General features: G+C 41.7%; 1 protein-coding gene across 13 annotated transcripts in view; it reads left to right on the forward strand.

Moving 5' to 3' along the window:
* The window catches only part of GOLGA4 (golgin A4), a 122,184-nt gene extending 97,612 nt beyond the window's left edge, over positions 1-24,572 (forward strand). For 7 of the 13 annotated variants that reach the window (XM_044934123.1, XM_044934120.1, XM_044934124.1 and 4 more), the window contains 4 exons: positions 10,579-10,724; positions 11,462-11,536; positions 12,967-13,105; positions 24,032-24,572. In XM_044934123.1, coding sequence (XP_044790058.1) covers positions 10,579-10,724; positions 11,462-11,536; positions 12,967-13,054 — 309 coding nt within the window. In that variant the 3' untranslated portion in view covers positions 13,055-13,105; positions 24,032-24,572. The other 6 variants (XM_044934129.1, XM_044934132.1, XM_044934121.1 and 3 more) reach the window with 5 other exon arrangements.
* Positions 24,573-24,963: the final 391 nt, after the last annotated feature.

Raw genomic sequence — 24,963 nt, forward strand, 5'->3', positions numbered from 1 at the left:
TGGTATGTTGAGTAATAGTTTTTTTAAACCAAATTATATCATGATGTAGGTGTTTGGTAGATTATAGTTCCTAAATCTATTTCAATTTATTTCCAAATATAATAATTCTGAGTGAAAGAAAAGCATTTTTTAGCTTTTGGCCTGTACCCTACAAGGGAAAATATCAATAGATAACTGAATTATTGGGAAATTTTTGTGCGAAGTCAGCTATGATTGAAATGAAACAAATACACACTTCATAAATTATACAAAATTCCCCTTGCCTAACTTCTTTTTGTCCTGCACCAATACCAGAATAAGATCCATTCTAAGCAGAGTATGAACTCTGATGTTTCCTGTCTGACCCCTAACTTTCTCTTTCTTCTGTCTTGTCTTGTCTTGCTAGTAGCCTGCAGGACTTGCACATCTGCCCTGCACTTTCTTTACCTCTTTTGTGATGACTACTGCTCCTCTTTTACTCTCCTATTTAAAGCAAGCAAAGATCTGCTCTTTAGTGGTGCGTTAGCCCACATCTGAGTGTCTCCAGTAAGAAGGACTAAGTCAATAAGTAGTTACATCTCAAAGAATAACATCTTATCTCTACTGACTGTGTGTGTTTCTTAAACAAATTCTGGCTTATCATGAGCCCAAATAGCCCTTTCTGTTGGGGTCGCAAGTCTCTTCTGGTTCTAACCTGTGGAACTCAACCAAAAACCCCGAGATGGCCTGGATGGAAGGCTTTTATCCTACAGGCTAACCCCCTTGGCACTTATCAGCCCCCTGTGATGCTCCTTTTCTTTGACCCAATGCGTACTCTGACATCTTCCTGGCGTCCTTTAAAGTCATCCAGCGTCCCTGACTTTAGGCCCAACTCCATTGTATATTGTGTTATCTGTATATATTTTCTGGGGCAACTGCAGCTATTCTGGCTAGCCTTTAATTATGTTTTTTTTTTTTTCCTTAAAACATTTCTCCCTGGTATCTAGTGGTCTGAAAAATATTGTCATACCTCTGTAGTTAGCTCTGGTTATAGGTATTTTTGATAGAGAAGTAGGTAACTACAATGTATGCCCTTCATCACTAGAGAGAATGTTGTTTTAAATTCTAGCAAACATCCAATTCTGTAACCTGTAGTTCACTCAGAGTGGTTTTCCTCTTCACTGAGTAAAACAATTGTCTTTATGAAAACAAAATCTCCAATGCAGTTTGAGCCTGTTGACATGATTCTGTCATTATGGTCCAGATATTTAAGAAAATATTTTAAAATGAAGTAAATAGAAAGTTTTTTTTTTTTTAATCTTCGTTCATTCTCCTGTAGCCGCTACTTGATGATGAGGTATGGCCAACCTCTCCTCTCACTGTTAGGCTGCAGTTTGTCAGGATTTGGAATATAGTATAGGCTTGTCCTAAGTCACTGCTTTGGCAATGTGGTAGGACATTCGCCCTCATCCTGTACCGGTACCCCCGGCCCCCCCGGCCCGGCCGGTCCCCCACATGCAGCCTTAGATTGTTTTGCCTTGAAAGAAACTATTCGAATAGATTACATGTAAATAATGAATCATGTAAAATGGGAACACATGTACACCCATGGCTGATTCATGTCAATGTGTGGCAAAAACCACTACAATATTGTAAAGTAATTAGCCTCCAATTAAAATAAATAAATAAAATTTTAAAAAACACAAAAAACCTTTGAAGACAGATGGAAAAGTTTCTTTCTTTCTTGAGTTTAACTGAAAAGCAACCTTTGCAAAACTTTACATTGTTTATTCATGAATAAAGTGGTATTCATTCTAGATAGGGATGAATTGGTGACTGATCCTTTCTAATTACTTATCCCAGAGGCTGACCTGCTCAGAAAGAAAGCCCCAGACTTCCACTACTATTTTAAGCAGTCTCATCCATCATTCAGTTCAATTCAGTTGCTCAGTCGTGTCTGACTCTTTGCGACCCCATGAATCTCAGCACGCCAGGCCTCTCTGTCTATCACCAACTCCCAGAGTTCACTCAGACTCACGTCCATTGAGTCAGTGATGCCATCCAGCCATCTCATCCTCTGTCGTCCCCTTCTCCTCCTGCCCCCAATCCCTCCCAGCATCAGAGTCTTTTCCAATGAGTCAACTCTTCGCATGAGGTGGCCAAGGTACTGGAGTTTCAGCTTTAGCATCATTCCTTCCAAAGAGATCCCAGGGCTGATCTCCTTCAGAATGGACTGGTTGGATCTCCTTGAAGTCCAAGGGACTCTCCAGAGTCTTCTCCAACACCACAGTTCAAAAGCATCAATTCTTTGGCGCTCAGCCTTCTTCACGGTCCAACTCTCACATCCATACATGACCACAGGAAAAACCATATCCTTGACTAGACGAACCTTTGTTGGCAAAGTAATGTCTCTGCTTTTGAATATGCTATCTAGGTTGGTCATAACTTTCCTTCCAAGGAGTAAGCGTCTTTTAATTTCATGGCTGCAGTCACCATCTGCAGTGATTTTGGAGCCCCCCAAAATAAAGTCTGACACTGTTTCCACTGTTTGCCCATCTATTTCTCATGAAGTGATGGGACCGGATGCCATGATCTTTGTTTTCTGAATGTTGAGTTTTAAGCCAACTTTTTCACTCTCCTCTTTCACTTTCATCAAGAGGCTTTTTAGTTCCTCTTCACTTTCTGCCATAAGGGTGGTATCATCTGCATATCTGAGGTTATTGATATTTCTCCCAGCAATCTTGATTCCAGCTTGTGCTTCTTCCAGCCCACCGTTTCTCATGATGTACTCTGCATATAAGTTAAATCTTTTGCTTAATAAATGAGTTCAGTTGACTCTTCTATTGATGCTTGTTATGGCGAATATAGGAAAATTGAAGACTTGGAAGGTATGGTTGTTGACCTTTTGGAATCTTTCATTTTAGGCAGAGGGAAAAGCATCCGTTCATTCATACATGAATAAAAGACATGGTTATGTAATATAATTCAAGTTATAAAACCAGATGCTTAGGAAATTTGAAATGTTATAGTAAGCATGAAGTGAGGGAGATCTCAGATTATGTATACATCAATTTGATCAATATAAAGAGATTTTTGGTACTTGATAGAGTCATTTATGATTGTTTCCTTATTTGATGGAAAATTAAGATTATATGGAGAAAGTGGAAGCCTAAGTCACATTGGCTTTAAGGTCATTGTCATTCATAAATGAATGATGGGAATCATTGTTTTTGAACAAACCTCTTAAAGAAATCACAACTAACTTCATACACTGATGAGCTGTACCTGATGAGAGTGAAACACTGCTATGAATGATGACTCCTCTTTTTCTGTAGAAGTATCCAGTAGAAAGACATCTAAATGTGTAGAAAGCAAAGCTTTTTAGAAGGTTTTTAAATCATTTTAAAGTTACTTAGTCACCTTAGCTTTAATTTAAATGTATGTTCCAGATGGGCCATTTATGCAATTTGTTGTAACCACAGCTACAGTTTCCTCTCTATTAAAATCAGCAGTGTTGACTGCTTTGTTATTTTAAATTTCAGGGCTGCAAAGCTGGTATAAGTAAGCCAAGCAAACCCCACCACATTGCAGAGCTCTCTCCTCTGTCTGTTAGTAATTGGGGCGCTTGAGAGATGGTGCATTGCACTTTGTGCTGACAGTGTGGGCCACATCAGCGTTGGCATTATTTAACAGATACTAGGGGAGGGATACTGTCTAAATAAAACCTTTGCTTTATAATCCTAATGATTATAAGTTTGCTTTCTGGCATGGATCAAAAACTGTCCCTGACTGCTCGTAGGGTATTTTTCAGTACAGCACCTCTGTACCATATGTATCTCCCTTCCCCTCAGTGACTTTTATAGTCTTTGAGAAACCCCACTACAGAATTCAACAGTTATTATTTAATAAGTGGTTTCAGAGTTTAACCTAATTTCAAGAACATACTTTGTAGATGAGAAACTATTATCTGTTAAGTAAGATTACATTGCTGAGCATAATTAAAGTCTGTTTACTTAAGGATCACAATGTGGAGAGAAGGAATTCTAATCCTTCATTTGACAAGTCTCAGAATCTCTGAGACTTGTTTCTTCACAGAGTCTTTGTTTCTTCACAAAACTAACATTATCTTGCTAGGATTGTTGAAGAACCAAAGTATGTTTACTGCCTCAGCTGGAGTTTTGTGATGATGGGGGGACTGGTGGGGCTGGTGGGGCTGGTGGGGCTGGTTCCTTAGCCACCATGTAGCAATGAGTAGGACTAGTCTTTCCTAGAAAATGAGACTTGGAAAGGTAATCTAATAATGTTCAAGATAAATCATGAAAGACCTCACTCAGTACAACAGTCAAGTCTTTATGGGAAAGATACCTGATCCAGCCGTGTCCCATCTCCAGTCTCCGCACCTTCGAGTGTCAGCAGCTTTGTTGTGGGGAGAACTAGTTAGTGCTCAACAGCTCAGCCCCTGGACGACTTTGAGCAAACAAACACTTTTCATATTTCTGGCCTTGCTTGGCAAAATGTGTATGTTGGATTTTTCTATCTGCAAGGTTTCTTTTCCTCTGAAGTATTAAGTCAGTTGTAAATTTTGAAGTTCTTTCAAGTGAGAAAAAAAGGTCTTATATGCAGGAGTCAGAAGTTAAAGACACATGCCAGATGCACATAGCTTTGTGTTTCCTAAGGCAGCCTTTTTACTTCTCTCAGTTTTTAGCATCTTGTGCCTGATACTTGATTTTGTGATGGTTTAGGTAATTTAAATGGCCAGAGTAGTTTGAGTTTCAGGATGGGAGCAATAGTGAATACGCAAGTGTTTAGCTTATCTCATTGTCTGATTGAGTAAGACTGCCCTTACACCATCAGATTTTTTTTTTTTTTTAAAGAAAGTCTTATTTATTTAGGATAATTACGGTAAGAAGGTTTATTTTAAAATGAGGTGCTAAATGATCTCTTGGGATTGAGAAATTCTTTTGTTATTTAAAAAATGGTTCTTGTAGAGTGCTAGCAAACTTAATGACTATTTCCTTTGACTCTGTTAAAAGAAAATTTTTCTATTCTATTGAATAAGGTTTGGCTTGTTTTCATTTCCCGTCTAATCTGGTCAGTTTTAAAGACCGACCTTCTGTTGACCTTGTTATTGCCTTGCTTTCTTGCTGATCCTTTGTGTTGTGTCACATCCTCCATCAGTCGTTACTCTGGGCATAGTCGTGTACCTAGTGTTTCTCACTTCTCTCCCTTCGGTTGGAATTCTTTTTAAAAAATCTCCTCTGAATTAATAAAACCATCAGAACTTTTCAGTATCAATAGGTATAAACATTCTCCATTCCAGTGGACATTTCCGTTTTACTTTGCATGGTCTCTGTAGCTGCATGCAAGGTGGGTTCAAGAAACAGATGCACATAAAACCGATGCATAGTGAAAAATACGGCACCTGTAGACCATGTATTTGTTATCTTAAAAGTGGTTTTGCCTCTTAATTTTGTTCAGATTACATAGTGTGTGATCATTGCAAAGAAACACTGCAGACAATGCAGAAACATTGCTTAGAAAGGGAGACCTCGATGATCTTCAGCCTCCCAGCTCTTTCCACCCTGACAAGATCATGTTTGCTGTTGGTGTTGTGAACATCCCCAGCTTTATAATTACATAATTATATTTATTCCTCTATCATTTAGGTATTTGACTTTATAGAAATGAGAGTGTGCAACAGCTTGCTTTTTTCACTTATTTTTATATTCCACCTCATTACAAACTGATTTACCTTCTTCTTTTGATTGGTTGATATATGGATGTCCTCCAGTTGAGTTCATCAACTTCCTATCCATAGACACGTAGGTTATTTTAGTTTTTCAATACTTAACATTCATAGACACAGGGAACATACATATATATATATATTTTGCATACTCCCACAAGTTTTCCAATAGGATGTTAGCCTTATTGTGTTGTGTGTGTTGCAAATATTATTTTCTAGTTTGTCTTTTGATTTTGTTGCTTCTTACTAACTGCACATTAAATATAAATGATAAATAAAATGATGGTTCCAAGGTTGGTCACACTAAGAATAGGCTCAGATCTTATAAACAATTCCTGTCTATGCTGATATTGTTTTAAAGCAAACTAGGAAGTCAGTTAATAATCTTGGATTATGATCATGTTAAATAGGACATTGAATTTATTGCAAAAGGTTGCTACAGTAAAACTGTGTTTGCAGAGGTTGGGTCCCTTTGAAGGCAAACTTTGGTTTGGGTCATCATTCCTGAAACCATTTTCTAATATGGTGTTGAATTACAAGAGAGTTGTTCATTGATAAAATTAACATATTTTAGGAGGGAAATTCAATGTATGGATGTACTGTATTCACGTTCATCAACATTTCTCCCCAAATTTTTGGTGGTAAAATAAAATTATGTAAATCAAATTGTAATGTATGCTTGAATGGAATTATGAAACATTTTTTTATAAATCGAATAATCATGACTTAATTATATCTAGCATATAAACATGTAATTAAGTATAAAGTACATCTATAATTGTGTTCTTTAAGTTCCGAGTAAAATCTCCATTGTGTAGTATTATAAGTATTTAGGATGGGAGGGAGCGATTATAGATTCCTTGGTTTGGGGATATGTGAGAAATTTAAGTACATTCAGTTTAATCCTTTGAAGTTCATAAACGCATATAATCGCTGTGTTATGTTAAGTCTTAAAACTAACCCAATAAGCTTTTTTTCTTCCTGGCTTTGTAGTATACTTCACCTCGCAGTGGTATCTTCTGAGTAAACCATCAGTCTGTGCTTAGTTAGCATGTGGTGAGTGAAGAATAATATGTCTTATGTCTTTTGTGCAAAAAATCAAATGTATTGCATGATACTAACCATTTTGCTGGAATTCTTTTTTCTTTTGTTTAATGAAAATATGATTATGCTATGGGTTAATACAGGGATTTTCTGTTAATTTTGCTTTAATATATGATTAATAATCACCACCACCAATGTTATATAATTCTAGGAAATTTTAGTTCTTTAAATAGCAATTGAAAGTTTCAAAATTGCTGTTTGAAATTTTGCCCCAAAATCCCCCCAAAAATGTTTATGTATTTTATATTCCTATTTGTGTTTTATTTCTTGAGAATGGTCTTCAAAGTTAATAAAGATTATAAGAGAGAAATGAAAAATCATTTTCTAGATAAGAGTGATATATTTCACAAATCCAGAATGTGAAATATTACACAGCTTGCTTAGAGTCAGGCTAGTCTGAAATAATGAGCACTGCTGCTGCTGCTGCTGCTGCTAACTCGCTCCAGTCGTGTCCTATTCTGTGCGACCCCAGAGATGGCAGCCCACTAGGCTCCTCTGTCCCTGGGATTCTCCAGGCAAGAACACTGGAGTGGGGTGCCATTTCCTTCTCCAGTGTATGAAAGTGAAAGGTGAAAATGAAGTCGCTCAGTCGTGTCCGACTCTTAGCGACCCCATGCACTACAGCCCACCAGGCTTCTCCGTCCATGGGGTTTTCCAGGCAAGAGTACTAGAGTGGGTTGCCATTTCCTGCTCCAGGGGAGCATACAGTATAGCAAAATAACACATTTGTCCTGAGGAGACCCTTAGGCAGCTGCTTTGATAGAATGTGGCTGTTTCTAATTAATGTGTTAGTACAATGAGGTGGAGGCATCTAAAATTTTGGATACACTTGATTGTCCTCACATTTAAACACCCCTCCCATCACCTCTACATATTATCCATGCTATTAGCATGATTTAGTACCCCCTAAAAATTTAGGGTATGTCTTTATCTCAAACTTTGCATGACTTTCACGAGTGACAAGCTGAATCACAGTCAATAGAGCTTACTTATAATTAAAGATTCTCTGTGATTATTAATTGAACTAACATGCAACTAACAGTATCAAGTTTTAAATGTTAATATACAGCATTTTTTTAACCTTTTAAGTTAAAATATTCTTTCTGCCTACATTTGAATCTCATTTTTATTTTTAATGTGTATCAGTTAACTTGTTTTGGTGATTGTCTGAAGCTATCATTAGTCATGTAAATCCCACATCTAACTCAGTTAAGTCCTCACCTTTACCTTTGTTTATAATATTATAAATACTGTATCATGCTCCTTACTGCATTTAAATAGCATCATTTATCACTCAAAATGCTACCATGTAGCATTTCTGTTGATTGGTAACTTGATTGTCTTCTCAACTTTCAGTTAGAAAAATTTCAAGCAAGATTTGTAAAATTTAAGTAAACACTCATACACCCTTCACCTGTATTTACCAGTTATTAACGTTTTGCCAGATTTTCTCACTCTCACTCTTGCTTTCTCTCCATATATATTTTTTCTCCTCTATGACATTTGACAGTTGCTTGCAAACATTGTGCTTGTAAGCATTTGACAGTTACTTGCCAAACATAAATCAAATATCTTACTAAGTATCTTCAAGAATAAGGACCCTTTTCCTATATACTCACAATACAGTTGCCACTGTTTGGAAATTTAATATTAACACAATGCTGTTACCTAATATATAGTAAATACTCACATTTCCCAGTTTTCCAAATAATGTCTCATAATTTTTAAAATTCCAGGATCCATTGGGAGATTGCATTTTGTCGTCATATTCTTCTGGTCTCTTTTGAACTAGAAAAGTCCTCCCAGCCTTTTTTTGGTCTCTCATGACATTGACATTGTGCAACGTTATTGAATCACACATGAACTTCTCTTCTTGCAACAGTGCAAGCTCACGTTTGAAAATAATAACTGAAAAAGGGTTTTAAATATCACAGGAGATCTTTTTCTTATCTTCTCTAGATTTTTAGGACTAACGTGTGTTGAATGAGTTTTATATTAATAAATAGTAAACTCTTGGAAATACATCCTGAGTGGTGGATTATAATAAAGTCGGGAAGACTGTAGTACTTTCTCTAGAACTGAAAGACTCTCTCTGTTACATAATCTTCTTTGGTGGTTTATTTTTATGCATTTTTTACTTCATACTTGATTTGATCACTGGCTTTTAGAATCTTATCTAGAGAAATCTTATTAGGAAGGTTTAACATCATGTCTTATAAACATATTAAGGTTTTAAAATTAAGTTTGTTAATTTCAGATGAGGCATACATAATTTTTTTAAACCAAAAGGCAGTTGTCCCTTGCTGCTATGCCTAGCATCCTAGGAGAACTGTAATATATAGAAACATCAATAGAGAAGAAGGAAAAGACTTTTCTCCTCTTAAATCTAGCCTGCATCCTTGAAGGCTTCTCCCATGCTAGCATGCTTACTCCTGGCTTTCTCTAATAATGACCTGGCAGCCTTCAGTACGTGCTGCAAGGCTGCAGTTTCTGATTTCATATGCAAATACTGCTTTCAGGACTGCTGACTAAAAAGATCATTCTAAGGACTGTAATGTTTAGAAGATTCCTTCAGGATTTAATATTTAGAATATTTGTACTTCAGTCTTCAGACTATATAATTTTAATATAATTTAACTTGAAAAAATAAATCTCCCAAAAAGTTAGCTTTAAAAGTTTTTTTGTTTTTTTGTTTCTTTTTTCTCCTCATCCTTTTTCTTTTCCAGTCATGGCTGCGACCTTCATCTTAAAGAAGGTGGGAGAATAATGCTAGACAGACCTGGAAAACTGTGCACATTTGCTGTTGGTAGTACGAAGCTGTATTCAGGGCCGCTCATGTAGCCCGAAGACCAAGAAAAATCTGACATTGGCCCTCAGAAAGATTGCAGACTGCCTTTAAAATAGATTATTATATCAGTGGAGAAACAATGATAGTTTTGGGGGTTATCAATTTTTTGTTGTTGTTGTTGTTGGGAAGAGTTTTGTGTTGTTTAAAAGATATTTTGAATAACTTAACCTGATTTATGGGCTCACTTCATGTTCCTTTCTTCCATTCTTTTTGTCCCTCTTTTTAAAGAACTGCTTGACTTTCCTATTTATTTTTAGGGTGATTTTTTTTTTAAAGACTTGTGCAATACATTTTAAGGTGAAATTTAGTGGATTTTTTTTCTGATAAATTAGAGCATTTAATTGACTATTTTATCCAGATTGATTTGTTGAATATTTGCTGAAGACTAGTTCTTTAAGCTCTGACATATGATAAATCCAAATGGCAGTACCTCATTGTTTACTTAGCTTTTGTACTTATATTTTTCAGAGGAAAAAATACTACTGTAAATTGTAAATAGCCAATACATAACTGTATCGTATGCAAATCTGTGACTGTTGGCAATATCAGAACAGAAAAATAAAGTTTATTTACTGTATGAAATGTGCTTATTGTGTTTTTTCCTAAATTGAAATCTCTTCAAAGTAGTTTAGAATTTATGTTCTGTCTGGGCGAATTATAATGAGGAACTGTTTGTCAAGAGAGCTGAATTGCTAAGTATTTGGAAAGATTCTTAATGCATTTAATCATGGAGTATTTTTCTAATGTGTCAGAGTTTGTATGGGAGAATAGGCTCTGTGTGTGTGTGTATACATGCTTACAGTTATAAGTCTATTTATATTCAGGCCCATTAAAATTTCTGTGAAACTGCTTTTAATTGCATGATATTTTATCCTCAGGATACTATCATTTAACATCATGTTCTCTACTGTGGAACATCTAGGATAGTCATTTTGATTCAGTACTCCATGATGATCTGCCTGTCCGTATTGTAAGCACACTGGAAAGAACAATCCAGAACCAACCCATCTTTCTCTCAACAACCTTTGATTGCCAAACACGGACACACTTCAGAAGACCGTGTGCCAGGTTTGTCTGGCACTCTTTCCCCAAACATTCCAAAGATGTGATGTGTGGGCGAGCATTCGGAATGAGTATACTCTTAAGAGCACTACTTCAAAACTGAGCTTCACTCAGATCTGAAGTGTCAAAGATGCATTGGAATAGCAGTGCGTGCAGCGGTGCCACAGTCGGGGTGGAGGTGGGGTGTGGGCGAGGCAGAGGCCGTCCTTCCACACTCCAGCCATTGTTTCTGTAGTAATAACAGTTGCCTTGTGCCTTCCTTTAAAATCCTCTTCAATCAGGTTTTGTTGTCAAGTTCTTCAGAAGTATCCAAACACCAAACGTATATGAATATACGGCACTCAGTAAACAATACGGCCTTTTAAAATTTTACTCTGAAGAGTTAAATTGTGGGTATGGGTACATCTCTTATAATTTTCCCATTGCTTATTCCCCTGCTGCAGGAAGGCTGCTTCTTGCTTACCACACACCTGGATTGGGCCACCCTCCCTATATTTTATTTTTTGGAAAATGTTTATTTATTTGACTGTGCCAGCATCTGGGATCAAGGTCCCTGACCAGGGATTGAACCTGGGTCCCCTGCATTGGGAGCTCTGAGTCTTAGCCACTCGACCACCAGGGAAGTCCCATGCCCTGCTGTTTTAAATGGGGAATGTGTAGTGTGTTTCCCTGCCTCTTTTTATCATCCCACCACTGTGTGTTGGGGGTGGGTAGGACAGATAATTCGTATTTCTCATTCACAGGTTTCCAAGAGAAGTTAACTCAAGATCTGGGGTGGCTCACGAGATCCTGGATATAATGTTTGATGCTACAATTGGGTGAGACTTTGGGGAAATTTTGGGAAGATGATGAATGTATTTGATGGGCAGTCAGGAAGGAAATGAATATTTATGACCCAGTGAGCAGATTGTGGTGGACTAGATTGTTGCTTCCAATTCTTCTCCCCCTCCCTGTATTTGGATCATGCATCCACATACTTTGTTATCTGGGTTCACAGTACCTACTGTTAGAGTGGGTGGAGTACATTTCTTTACCTAAACACTGAGATTGGCTGTATGACTTTGGTCAATGAGTTTTGAGTGGACATGACTTCGCCACATCTGAGCGGCAGTTTTAAGAGCCCTTGCATAGTTCAGCCATTGCGTTTTTATCTCTGTCCTGAGAGTATGATAAAGACATGAGACAGAGTTCTGCCTTAGCTTGGGCCCTGGGATAAGTGATACATTGAGCAGATGTGTAACAAGAGTAAGAAATAAGTAATTATTATAAGCCACTGAGATTTGGGGGTCATTTGTTACTATAGCATGAGAGTGCGTGCTAAGTTGCTAAGTTACTTCAGTTGTGTCTGACTCTTTGCAGCTCCATGGACTGTAACCTGCCAGGCTCCTCTGTCCATGGAGATTCTCCAGGCAAGAATACTGGAGGGGGTTGCCTGCCCTCCTCCAGGGGATCTTCCCAACCCAAGGATCGAACCCAGGTCTCTTGCATCGCAGGCAGATTCTTTACCATCTGAGCCACCGGGGAAGCCCTACTCGAGCATAACATAGTGAAAACTGACACACTGTGCAAAAAAAGAAAAAGAAAAAAGTATTGCAGGATAGTGTGATGTCTTCAGTTTTTAGAAGTTTGACTATGATATCTTGGTGTGGATTTCTTTAGGTTTATTTTTGCCCAGATTCTTGAATATACAGGTTTATGTCTACCAAATGTGGGAACTTTCCAGCCATTATTTGAGTATTTTTTTTAGCCCTTCCCTCTTCTTTTCCTGCTCTCTTTCTGGGACCCCAATGACAGCTTAGATGCTTTGTTATAGTCCCACGAGTCCCAGAGGCCCTGTTCTCTTTTTTTTTTCCCAGCTTGATTTCTGTTGTTCAGATTGAGTAATTTCTCTTGTTCTATTTAAAGTTCATTGACTCTTTCCTCTGTCCCCTCCTTTCTGCTGTTGAACCCATTCACTGAGTTTTTATTACTATGATTATTTATTTTTTTGATGTGGGCCATTTTAAAAGTCTATACTGAATTTGTTGCAATATTGCTTCTGTTTTATGTTTTGGTTTTTTGTCTGTGAGGCATGTAGGATCATAGCTCCGTAATCAGGGGTTGAACCCACACCCCTGCATTGAAAGGCAAAGTCTTAACCACTGGACCACCAGGGACGTCTCCATTCATTGAGTTTTTAATTTGAATGAGTGTATTTTTTAGTTCTAAAATTCCCACTCAGGTCTTCATATCTTCCATTTCTTTGCAGAGACGTTCTGTGTCTTTGCTTCAAGCATGTTTGTAATTGCTCATTGAAGCACATGTCTGATGGCTGCCTTAGAATCTTTGTCAGGTGAAGGATGGGATAGAAGTCCAGATGTTCTACTGGGCCTTCATTGGCGCCAAAGGTAGGGAGGTTCTCCTCATCACTGCTGGGTGGGGGTGTCGAGTTAATAGTTGCCCACTAGACCTCTACTGACCGCACAGGAGGGTGACCTCTTTACCTTTTTTTTTACCTTTGAGTAGCAGTGAAAGTCCACTCTCCATTGGGCCTCCTCTTCTTCTGCCCCTGCTTGCTGCTCAGCCTCCTCTGACATCACCCTGCATGAGTTTTGGGTGCCTTCTTACAGCCTGGAGAAGTTAGAGCCCCAAGCTCCCCACTGTGCCTTTGCTAGCAGGGGTTGGGGGCAGGTCACATTGTTTCTTGCTGGAAGTTATTTTTGTGTATGGCTGGAGTAGAGTGGTGGTTGTCTAAAAGCTTTCTGTCTTGCCAGGCTGCCCCTTGCTGGTCCTTTGCTTGAGCATCCAGTGTTTCCAGTTAGCCAGTTTCTTCAGTTCCAAGTCTGCCGTATACGAGGCAGAGGAAGCTCACGGCATGTCAAGCCTCAGGACCCAAGTGCCCTGACCAGTCTGCCTCTTCCACTCCACTTTCCAAATCTTCCTAGGCTTGTTTTATATATTAATACAGTGCCCAGGGTTTTCAACTGTACTTAGTAGGAGGCTTAGGGAGAAATATGTCTGCTCTATCCTCCCTGAAGCTGGTCTCTTATACAATGTGATTGTAGTTAGTATATATTTAGTGTGTATTATTTAGTGATTTGAAGAATTCTATATATTGTTCCAGATATATGCACTTTTAAAAAATATTTTTTAAAAATTATTTTTAATTGAAGGATAATTGCTTTATAATATTGTGTTGATTTCTGCCACACATCAGCGTGAACAGCCATAGGTGTACATATGTCCCCTCCCTCTTGAACTTCCCACCCCTTCTAGGGTGTCAGAGATGAATGGTTAAAGAAGTTGTGCTACATATATACAATGGAATATTACTCAGCCATAAAAGGAATGCATTCAAGTCAGTTCTGATGAGGAATGAACCTAGAGCTTATTATAGAGAGTGAAGTAAGTCAGAAAGACAAAAAAATGCCATATATTAATGCATATATATGGAATCTAGAAAAATGGTACTGATGAACCTATTTGCAGGGCAGGAATAGAGACACAGACAACAGACTTGCAGACACAGTGGGGGAAGGAGAGGGTGGGATGAATGGAGAGAGCAGCATGGAAACGTATACATTACCATATGTAAAGTAGATAGCCAGTGGGAATTTGCTGTATGATGCAGGGAGCTCAACCTGGTGCTCTGTGACAGATAACATTCACTTTTTAATAGATATAAACTAGAAGCATTAGCAGCTAATTCATAATAGTGGTTATAACTGGTCTTCCCTGGTCACTTCCATGGAATCTTTATTTCCTCATCCTTCTTTAATTTTTTTCAGGGCATCAAGTATTGCCTGCCTTCAGTAAAAATTATTGTTTTCTTTGTACTAGAATGAGAACTCCAAGAGGCCAGGCTCATTATCTGTCTTGTCTACAGTTGTATCCTTATGACCTGGAATATGTAATAAGCATACAATAAATGCGTATTGAATATAAATGAATGAATGGATGAACAAGTGAATTAAGAAAGAAGATAAAAAGTACCAGTACTTTTTCTGTAATTAAAAACAAAAAAACATTTTAAGACTGGGAAAAATTTTAAAGACTCTTTCTCTCTTAAGACATGGGAACACAAGGGAGCAATAAGAATACAGTTACGAGCAGAACCAGGGCTTTGTTTTCACTTGTTTTATAAGTGAGTTCATCACAAATATTAATATTTTAAGGAACCAATTACTTGTCACACACATCACAGTAGATCAGGACACACCAGGAGAAATGAGTACAGCTAGAGAGAGTCTCTTCCTTGTTTTCATTCCTACTTTCCTAGATTTTTTTGGGGGGGGGGGAGGATTAAGCCACCTTAGATTTGAAGGTTAGGTTAGGCCCAGGGAAAGAACCTGGGAAAGCTCCAAAGAGCTTAAATTTCCCTAATGTCTTGGAGAGGCAACATAGCATGGTGGCTAAGAATGCAGACTTTGGGGCCAGCCTGCCAGGCTTCCAGGTCTGGCTTGGCCATTTACTCACTAGGCAAGGGATCTGAGACAGGGTGGGATCGCGGGCCCTTTGCTACAGTATTTGCACCTGGACAAACTCTCCCTGAGCAACAGAATACGGGAAACTATAAGGAACTAAGGAAACTGTGTGTATTTGCAGTTGGGACAAATTATGAACAATAAGACACAAACTTGTGAGGTCCTGGGAGCAAAGCAGGGCCCCACACATGGTCCCTGCACACAGCACCACCAAGGGGGTGGGCAGACCACCTAAGCCCCCCCTCCAGCCTGACCCACCAATCTGAACCACCATCCCCCACCCCACCGCACCTAAGAGACCAGCCAGCCACTGGGAGCAAGGGAACTGTTACTTCTGCTCCCTTGTGCCGCAGCAGGAGTCCCAGTAAAGCCTTGCCTGAAATTCTCATCTAGCCTCTTAACAGTTTCTACTGACGGTAACAAAGGTTTAGATACAGGAGCAGAAATGGCAACCTGCAAACCCTTTTGGAAGCTTCTGCTTAGATCACAACCTGGGCCAAACTCAGAATTCAGGGGTGGGGAAATTCACACCATCTCTCAAGAGGAGGATTCAGAAAGGATTTATAAGGGTGTGAATGCAGTGAGCGGGTGACGATTTGGGGAGCTGAATGCAAGCAGTTTGTCAAAACACTTCTCAGCTCAGTGCAGTCGCTACTAATCAGCTGAGCTCATCATACAGGGCGTCCAGCCTGCCTGCTGGCACAAGTGTAAGTGTGTTTCCCGGAAGGACATGCTTCAGGGAACCCTGCAGAGCCGGGGGCAGGACGAAAGGATGAGGTTCTGGGCCTCCTCTCAGGGCTGCTCCACTTTTACTTGTTTCGTATATTGAGGTTCTCCATGAGGTTTTGTTTGAAAAAAATTCTGCCATCCACAAACCTTAACAAATTTTCTCTTTTGATGTATTCAGACCAACAGGAAGAACACCCTTAACCCATGTTCCCTTGGTCCCTGTATAAGTGCTTTTGCTCATCAGTTTCAGTTTGTACCTTGGGCGATACTCAAAGGCCTCCATAAGGAAGAACTTAAGGGAATCAATGATTATATGTTCTTTACAACTATGGGTCACCAATACGTAAGAAGTTTACTTGTAGACAAGTGCCAGGGAAAGTTTCAATGTGTTTTCTCTTCTGGCCAATGAGAACTCTTTTATGTATCACATGACATGTTTCTCTTTTCCCTTTGGCCACATGGAAGCCTGGTGCCAAATTTAGGTCCCACATTTCATAACTCTTAAAACTAGAATGGCCCACTGAAAAACTAGAATGGCCTACTGAAATTCTAAAATACAGACTGCAAGGCTGTAGCCAGAGAGATTCTGTTTCAGTGTGAACCCCTGGGCTGCCCCTGCTGGCTTGATTCTCTCTATTCTCCTATCCTGGACTTGCCTTCTGATTCTAATACGCGTTTCCTCTAGCCCTGATTGTTCTTTCATACAGTAAGTTAGTTATTCCTCAGTCCAGGCCAGCCGTGAGCAGGGGGCTGCTCCCAGGGCCAGTGAAGGCACTGGGCTGCTGCTGGCATGTCTAGGGGCCTAGCCTGGGGTACTCAGCTGAGGAGGGTAGGAGGCACCCATCTGTGGTTTGAGAATCCAGGTGTCCTCCCCAGTGAGCAACCCTGGGGGAGGCCTAATCTGGGGGGCGAGGGCAGGGCTGGGCCTGAGGGTTAGAAGACAACACCCTGGGCTCTCAGGGAAGCGGGACTCTGGCCCAGAAAGAGCGCAGGCCACCAAGTCTCCTGTAACTTCTGAACATCTGATCACACAGGGTCAACGGGGACCTTCACTCCAGTGGGCACCTCCAAATTTAGGTGGAGTAAACCAAGGCTCCTGGAGTTTAATCCAACATTCAGGCGTGGCCCAAAGTTGTTGGAAAGAACACAATCGTCCTCTAGGATGATTCTGAATTTAGAATTGAATGTAAATGTTGAAATAAATCCATGGTCCTAATCTTTTGGGGTTATTTGTATTTTTAAGATAATTGGCATAAATAGTTAATAAATTAGCCTTGGATTCCTTTTAAAACGTATGATAGAAGAATTGATATAGATTTGTGATTTTAAGCTGAAACTTAAATTTTAAATTTTAAGCTGAAACTTTATTAAGCTTATAAATAATATTGGAATATTTAAGATACCAAGATAGATATTAAGATTTATCAACCTTGGTCAAATAATGAATTATTTAAGTACTTGGGAGCTTTTAGAGTTATGTGAATCCTGAAATGCTTATGTATGTGAAAGTCACTCAGTCATGTCCAACTCTTTATGACCCCATGGACTATACAGTCCATGGAGTTCTCCAGGCCAGAATACTGGAGTGGGTAGCCTTTCCCTTCTCCAGGGGATCTTCTCAATGCAGGGATCAAACCCAAGTCTCCTACACTGCAGGCAGATTCTTTACCAGTTAAGCCACAAGGGAAGCCTAATGAAATGCTTGTAAAGGAAATCAAATGTAATACATTTATTAATACAGGAATTTCAAACAAAGGGTATTTAATGAAGTTACAAAAACCTCCTGAAAATAATTGCTTGAAATTTGGTAGATTCATAATTAATGAAATTAAAGCTGAACTTAAGGTTCTATATTTGTGGTGTTAATAATTTCAATATTAATTTTTTTAAACTGAAGTAGTCTTCTAATGGGGGCTTCCCTGGTGGCTGATGGTAAAGCATCTGCCTACAATGTGGGAGACCTGGGTTCAATCCCTGGGTCGGGAAGATCTCCTGGAGAAGGCAATGGCACCCCACTCCAGTACTCTTGCCTGGAAAATCCCATGGACGGAGGAACCTAGTAGGCTACAGTCCATGGGGTCGCAAAGAGTTGGACACAACTGAGCAACTTCACTTTCACTTTCTAGTCTTCTAATGAAAACTTTTCTCTTAAATCTTTTTGAAAATACTAATTGGAATTACATTTTTTTCCCCTCCTTTATCCTACAGCTCTTATTTTCTCTGCAGATGGTTGTTCTGTTTGTGAATTTTTTTTTTTCCTGTTGTTGGGGTTCCCAGTGGCTGGCAGTCCCTCAGTGACTGTCAAAGGACAAGGTGGATCACCCTCATGGCCTGATTGAGTTTCCCTTTGTGTTTTAGATCTGTTTGCTCAACAGCTGTGTCCCTGAATGAAAGGGCCACCTCTGCACCCCGTGGAAGTGGGCAGGGCTGGTGTCTTACCCTTGGATTCTTTCTCTCTGTTTTGTTCTCTCCTCCTCTCCCTCCTTGTACTCTTACAAGACTATTTGCCTTCTGCTCTTTTACACACGCTAGTATTCACTCCAGGGCAGCCTCAGAGCTCACTGCTCCGGTTTAAGTGGGAAGACAGAGGAGGAAGGAGCATTCATGGAGTATCTTCTCCTCCTCACAGCATTCAAGCCCTCCTAGAGGGTGTGGGCATTGTTGTCCCACTTGACTCATTAGGGTTCACCTTTAGTGGTTTTTCCAGTAGTCATGTTTGGATACAAGAGTCAGACCATAAAGAAAGCTGAGTGCCAAAGAATTGATGCTTTTGAACTGTGGGGTTAGGGAAGACTCTTGAGAGTCTCTTGGACTGCAAGGATATAAACCAGTCAATCCTAAAAGAAATCACTCCTGAATGTTCTTTGAAAGGACTGATGCTGAGGCTGAAGCTCTAATACTTTGGCCACCTGATGCAAAGAGCTGACTTACTAGAAAAGACCCTGATGCTGGGAAGGATTGAATGCAGGAGGAGAAGGGGATGACACAAGGTGAGATGGTTGGATGGCATCACGGACTATATGGACATGAGTTTGAGCAAGCTCTGGGAGTTGGTGATGGACAGGGTAGCCTGGCGTGCTGCAGTCCATGGGGTCAGAAAGAGTTGGTCACAACTGAACGACTGAACTGACTGACTTAGTTGTTTTAAAAGTTGAAACTGAGCTTTATTGAGCCATGAGAAAGATAGATAGCTTAAACAAGAAAATGCGCAAGGATCAGAAAATGTCAGATGCCTACCTCGTGGTTTTGTGATGGATGATATACAGTTGGGTTCTTTACTTGGGAGTGATGGAATATGCTAGAATTGCATAACTAGAGATGGGGTGGGGAGGGTGGGGGGAGAGAGCGCCCTCAGCAGACAGAGCAGATATGATGGTTGTTGAAACATGTTTGCTCATCAGAAGCGGTGGTTGAGAGTTCAGGTTTCAGAACAATAGGATGGAGATGAATTGGCCCTGGCTGACTCACTGTGCATGTGTGCATGCCTTATTTCCTTTAACTTTCATAACAGCCAGAAGTGAGGAAACTGGGTCACCATGGATGTCAGAAAGCTGCAGGCCGGTAATCTAGAAGGCAGGATTTGAACCTTGGACTCAATGATTTCAAACCTTCCAAACCTGGGCCTTTTCAAATTCATGCTGAATCGCTAACACAATCCTCAGTATCCTCCGTCTCAGGTCTGAAGTCTCATTCTGCCTTCTTTTTTCCCCAAATACTTATGTATGTCTGTATTGGGTCTTCATTGCTGCTCTCGGGCTTTCTCTAGCTGCAGCGAACAGGGAGTTGTGGTGCTCAGGCTTTAGGATGTGAAGGCTCATTAGCTGTGGCTTGAGGGCTCCAGAAAGCAGTCACAGTAGTTGTGGTGCTGGGACTTAGTTGCCCCAGGCATGTGGGATCTTCCCCCACCGGGGATTGAACCAGTGTCCCTTGTATTGCAAAGAGTATTCTTAACCACTGGGTGACCAAGGAAGCCCTCCTTTTGCCTTCTTGATTTAAGTGAAACCCTTGTTCTCCTCTGTGATTCTCCTGCAGCTTTTTTCAGCTTGTGTTGGCAGCAGGGTGCCCCTTAGATGACTGGCTTGAACGTCTACCTTGTTCCTCCTCAGAGCTTCTACACTGCAGGAGAATACTGGCCAGACTGTGGTGGACAGGGACCTATGACCTCTTGAGGAGGGGTGATCTGGGGTTGTACTGGTCATGTGAGCTCCAGGAATCTACCTCCTTGAGGCCTGTATGTGTCAGGCTGGTGGGCAGAGGTGTGGGGTTGTGGGCCAGATCTAGGGCTGCCCAGCTGTGCCATCCTGTGCTGTGCACTTTCGGGGCCCACCCTATCCATGCCAGTCCTTCTCTCAGGCCTTTGCCTTCCATTCCCACGCCTCGCCTCAGCCCACACTCTGTTGTGCCCAGAGGTTTAAAGTCTCATTGAATAATTCTTCACCAAAGATGTGCTGTAAACAGCAGTGACTGAATTCTCCTTGGTCACCAGTGGACATCAGTTGGATGTGTCAATTGATGTTTGTGGATTGGCCCTTTGGGCTGTGTCTGGCGGACGTTCTTCCCATCTCAGCTGGGCTCACACGTGCATCTGGAGTCAGCTCTGTGTCTGCTGAGATGTGCTGGTCCAGGGGCCAGGCTGTCTGGTCTCTGCTGTGTGGTCCCCCCGAGTCCAGCAGGGGGCACGTGCTTGTTCACGGGCAGCGTAGCAGGGGGCTGGGGGCAGTGGGAGCCCACAGACCTCCATAAGGCCCAGCTCCCTTCCTGCATGCTGTTGCTTCCACTACCTTCTGTTGGTCCAAGCAAGTCACCGGGTCAGGCCAGCGTGCAGATGGCACAGCTGTGAAGAAAGAGGGAGAGATGCTTCTTCATCCCGGGCCTTCCCATCTCTGGTCTTGTCTGGGCCCTGGGTGTGGTGCTCTGGCTGTCAGCGGCGATGGCTTCTGTGGGGTCCCCTGTCCTCTGACCCTGGACGGCTGTGTGTGAGCGATGTGACTGCTTGCAGAGAGGCTTGGCGGAAGCTCTGAGAATCACACGGGGGCTCAAGAGCCTCCTAGATCTTCCCAGGAAGCTCTGAGAGCTGGAGTGGTTGGCGAGGCTTCCGCCATTCATATCTAATCCGGGTGCTGATTGATGGAGGTGGTTTCACTTTGATTGTCCCTGAGAGACAGGAGCCACTCACAGGTCTGTGCCCATTTACGGGCAGAGCCAGAGGCTGGTCCTCCTTGTGGAGCGCTTCCCTCCTGGTAGAGGTTATATTATTACACCCTCTCTCTGGCCATCGTGTTGTCCCCTCACTGCTGAACCCTCACCAGCTGCTCCCAAATAAGCTGTCCCGCTCCTGCCTCAAAAGGCAAAGCTCTGGGATTCCACATCTTCCCCCCACCTATCGCCCCATTGCTCCCTGCCTCTGTAGAGAAAAGACTTTAAAAAGAGAGAACTACACTCACCGTCCCTGACCTGTTTGCCTCCATTCCCATTAAGCTCCTCCCTGGAAACTACCCTCGGCTAGGACCCTTGCGCAGGCAGGTGGTCGCGCTGGGTCTCATCTGATTCGAACACGTGGCCCCTTTCTCTTCCAGGAAACCCTCCCCTCACTTGGAATCCACTCCGCCTCCCGATTCGCTGGCCAGGACATCTTCCCTGACCGCTGACAACCTAGGGCCCTGGGGTTCAGGCTCCAGGCCTTTCCTCTCTCTTATCTGCATCCCCTCAGTGATCTCATCCTGTCTCCTGGCTTTAAACACCCGCTGCGTGCCAATGGCGCTCACTTATATCTCCTCCCTGGTCTCCAGACTCTCGCAACTGCGCGCGCAACGTCTCTGCTTGGTTGTGTAATTGCAGCTCGACCTTAACCTGGCCCAGGCTGAATCCTGATCCCCCAGACCTGCTCCTGCTACGTCACCCCCGTATCAGTTAAAGGCTTCTGTGTCTCCTCACCAACTCCTAATGGTCACTGGATCCTTAGATCTCTCCCTTTGGTTTGGGGGTTTGCATTTTTTCCTTTCTGATGTAACTTTATTTTTGGATATGTTAAACGTTTATGCAGTTCAAAGTCAAAACAGTATTAAGAGGTATCCTTAGAGAAATCTCATTTCCCTTCCGACACTTGACCCCATTTTTCAGTGTTTCTTCTGGCAAAAATAGGCACATATATGTATTTCTCCCTTTTTCCTTACACCAAAGTTGGCATACTATATGCATTGTTCTATATCTTGTATATTTTTTTTTTTCCACTGAACAATATATCGTGGAGATCACTCTAGTGCACAGAAAACTTCCTCATTCTTTTTACAGCTACATCAGAATTTCATTGCATGGATGTTATTTATTCAACCAGACCCCTACTGACAAACATGTGAGTTCTTTCCAGTTGAATTGCTATTGCAAATAGGGCTGCAGCGAATGACCTTATGTATATGCTTTGTGTTTTGATCTTGTGTTTTGTGATTTGGAAGGATGTTTTCAGGGTGGATTCCTAGAACTGTGGGTGAAGGACGTCATCAAGAGAGTCTCGGAGGTGGCACAGGGTTTGTGACCTGGCGCAGCCCCAGGGAGGGCAGAGCCTCCAGTGGCCAAGGACAACACAGAAGGAACCTCCCCCAGAGTGTGGGGCATAGGCCCAGGAAACAGTGTTGAGGCAGCCTCTCCCAAGGGGCAGACCCGGGGCCCACTCGTGGAACATTCTGCCTGCTCTGGGTCTCCTGCTGTGCGGGTCTCCCTTTCGGGATTGGCTCTTGGTGCTGTGGAGTTCAGCCACGTCCTTACTGGTTGTCTGCTGAGTCTATCTGTTTCTGATGGAGGGGTGCTGAAGTCTCCGACTCTGATAGTGGACTCATCCATTTCGTTAACATTGAGTTTTCTGCAGTTCAAATACGATACGTCTGGATGTGGGGAGGGCTTCCCAGGTGGCGCTAGTGGTAAAGAACCTGCCTAACAATGCAGGAGACACAGAGAGACACAGGTTAGATCCCTGGGTTGGGAAGATCCCCTGGAGGAGGATCCCCTGGAGGAGGGCCTGGCAACCCACTCCAGTATTCTTGCCCGGAGAATCCCACGGACAGAGGAGCCTGGTGGACTGTGGTCCATAGGGTCGCCAAGAGTCAGACACGACTGAAGCGACTGAGCAGACACAGATGTGTAGGGTTTCTCTTTTTTCTTTCTTTCTTTTTTTTCTTTAAGGTGTACACTTTCTTGAACTGATCTCAAGTCAGTGTGTAGGTAAGCCCTGGCTGTCTCTGCACCTCAGCCTGCTCCCAGGGGCCTCTTTCTCTTTCTCCTTCCTTCTTCCCTCCCTCCCTCCTGTCTTCTCTCCCTTTCTTTCTCTCTTTTGGCATTTTCCCTTCTTGGTGCTCTCTGATCTTCCTGGATCTGTGGTTTGCTGTCTGACATTAATTTGGGGGCAGTTTCATTATTACCTTAAATTTTTATTCTGCTCCTTTCTCCTTCTTTCGATACTTCCATTCTATGTATGTGACACATTTTATAGTCGTCTCACAGTTCTGGTGGTTCTGTTCCCTTTTTTCCTCCAGTTTTGTTTTTTTTTCCCGTTTTGAATTTTCAATTTGAGAAGTTTCTATTGACATATCGTCCAGCTCAGAGGATCTCTCCTCAGTCATGTCCAGTCTACTACTGCTCTCATCAGAGGGATTCTTCATTTCTGTCACAGGATTTTTGATCTCTCATTTTGCCATCTTGGGAAATCCTGGAATTTCTGGGTTAACTGCATGAATTCCAAAGAGAAAGCCAATAAGAAAAGGCAGGGAGGAAAAGGAGAAATCTGCGGCCTTGGGGATATCCTTTGCAGTTGCTGAATCAAGTCTCACTTGATGCCAGAACTAAATCAGGATTTTTAACTGACATACCCAGTAACTATCCCTTTATATTATGAGTCAGCTTGAGGTGAATTTTCTATCACTTGTGCCTCAGAGTCCTCAAAAGTTCTGTACCTAACTCATAGGCTTATTGTGAGGTTTAAATAGCACTTAGAGAATGAAGGGTGGCACACAAATAATACTCAGTGAATGGTCCCCAGTATTGTTATTGTGTTATACATATTTTTACATAGTTATGTGTGCTTTTTTATTCCGTATCCTAACATTGGCATGTCTCTGTTTCTCTTTTTAGTATTCAGTTTCACCCCCAAAGGAGAGAGGCTGAGGGAGGGGGCTGATCAGCAGTAGACTTCTGACCACGCGCTTCAGCCCCAGGTCTTCCTTGCAAGACCACAGCTGAGGATCAACACAGAGACCACGTGGTGTGGTTGTAACTCCTCTGACATCTCATTTTCATTCTTCGACGAGATTTGTCTGCATCCAGCTTACACAGAAGGGTTTCCAGTAAAGTGTTCCAAGTGCCTTTTTTCAGAAACCCAAATCCACGTGAAAACAATGGCAACAAGAAAAGGTGTAAACTTTCCAGGACAGGCCCAGATTTTGAAAATGTGATAAAGAGGTTATTGTGTGTCCGAACTTTTCACACAAGAATTGGAGGAGATTTAACACCAGGAATAACAAACATAGGAAAACCAGCTAATGCAGAGCAGATGGGCCTGCAGGGCAGTCAGTGCTAAGCACTTCGATGTCTCTCCTCTTGGACCTTTGGACTCCAGATGACTGAATGCTAGTTTCTCTAATTCCAAATAAAGTCAGTGCATTTGGGGAAACTATCAATATGATTGGTTTAATTTCTGGGATGATTAATGGATTAAAGTTTTTTGGGGGGAGTGGGGTGTTTCCCTGGTGGCTCAGATGGTAAAGAATCTGCCTGCAGTGCAGGAGACGTGGGTTCAGTCTCTGGGTTGGGAAAGTTTTTTACGACCGTGTATGTGGTGGGTGTTTGACACTTGCTACTTTAGTCCTGACCCCAGCTCCATTTTGCAGTTGAGAAAATTGAGGTTTTAAAAGTGCAAATCACTTTATTGAAGGGCACACAGCTAGTGTGAGAACTGAGCTAGGATGGGTCCTAGGTCGGTCTCATTGCATATGCTATGGTTCTGCAAGCTGGGTAATAGGTGAGGAGGCAGAAGGAGTCATGGGCACATAAATCTGAGAAACACT

This window comes from Bubalus bubalis, chromosome 21 (assembly GCF_019923935.1).
Source record: "Bubalus bubalis isolate 160015118507 breed Murrah chromosome 21, NDDB_SH_1, whole genome shotgun sequence".
Classification (NCBI taxonomy): Eukaryota; Metazoa; Chordata; class Mammalia; order Artiodactyla; family Bovidae; genus Bubalus; species Bubalus bubalis.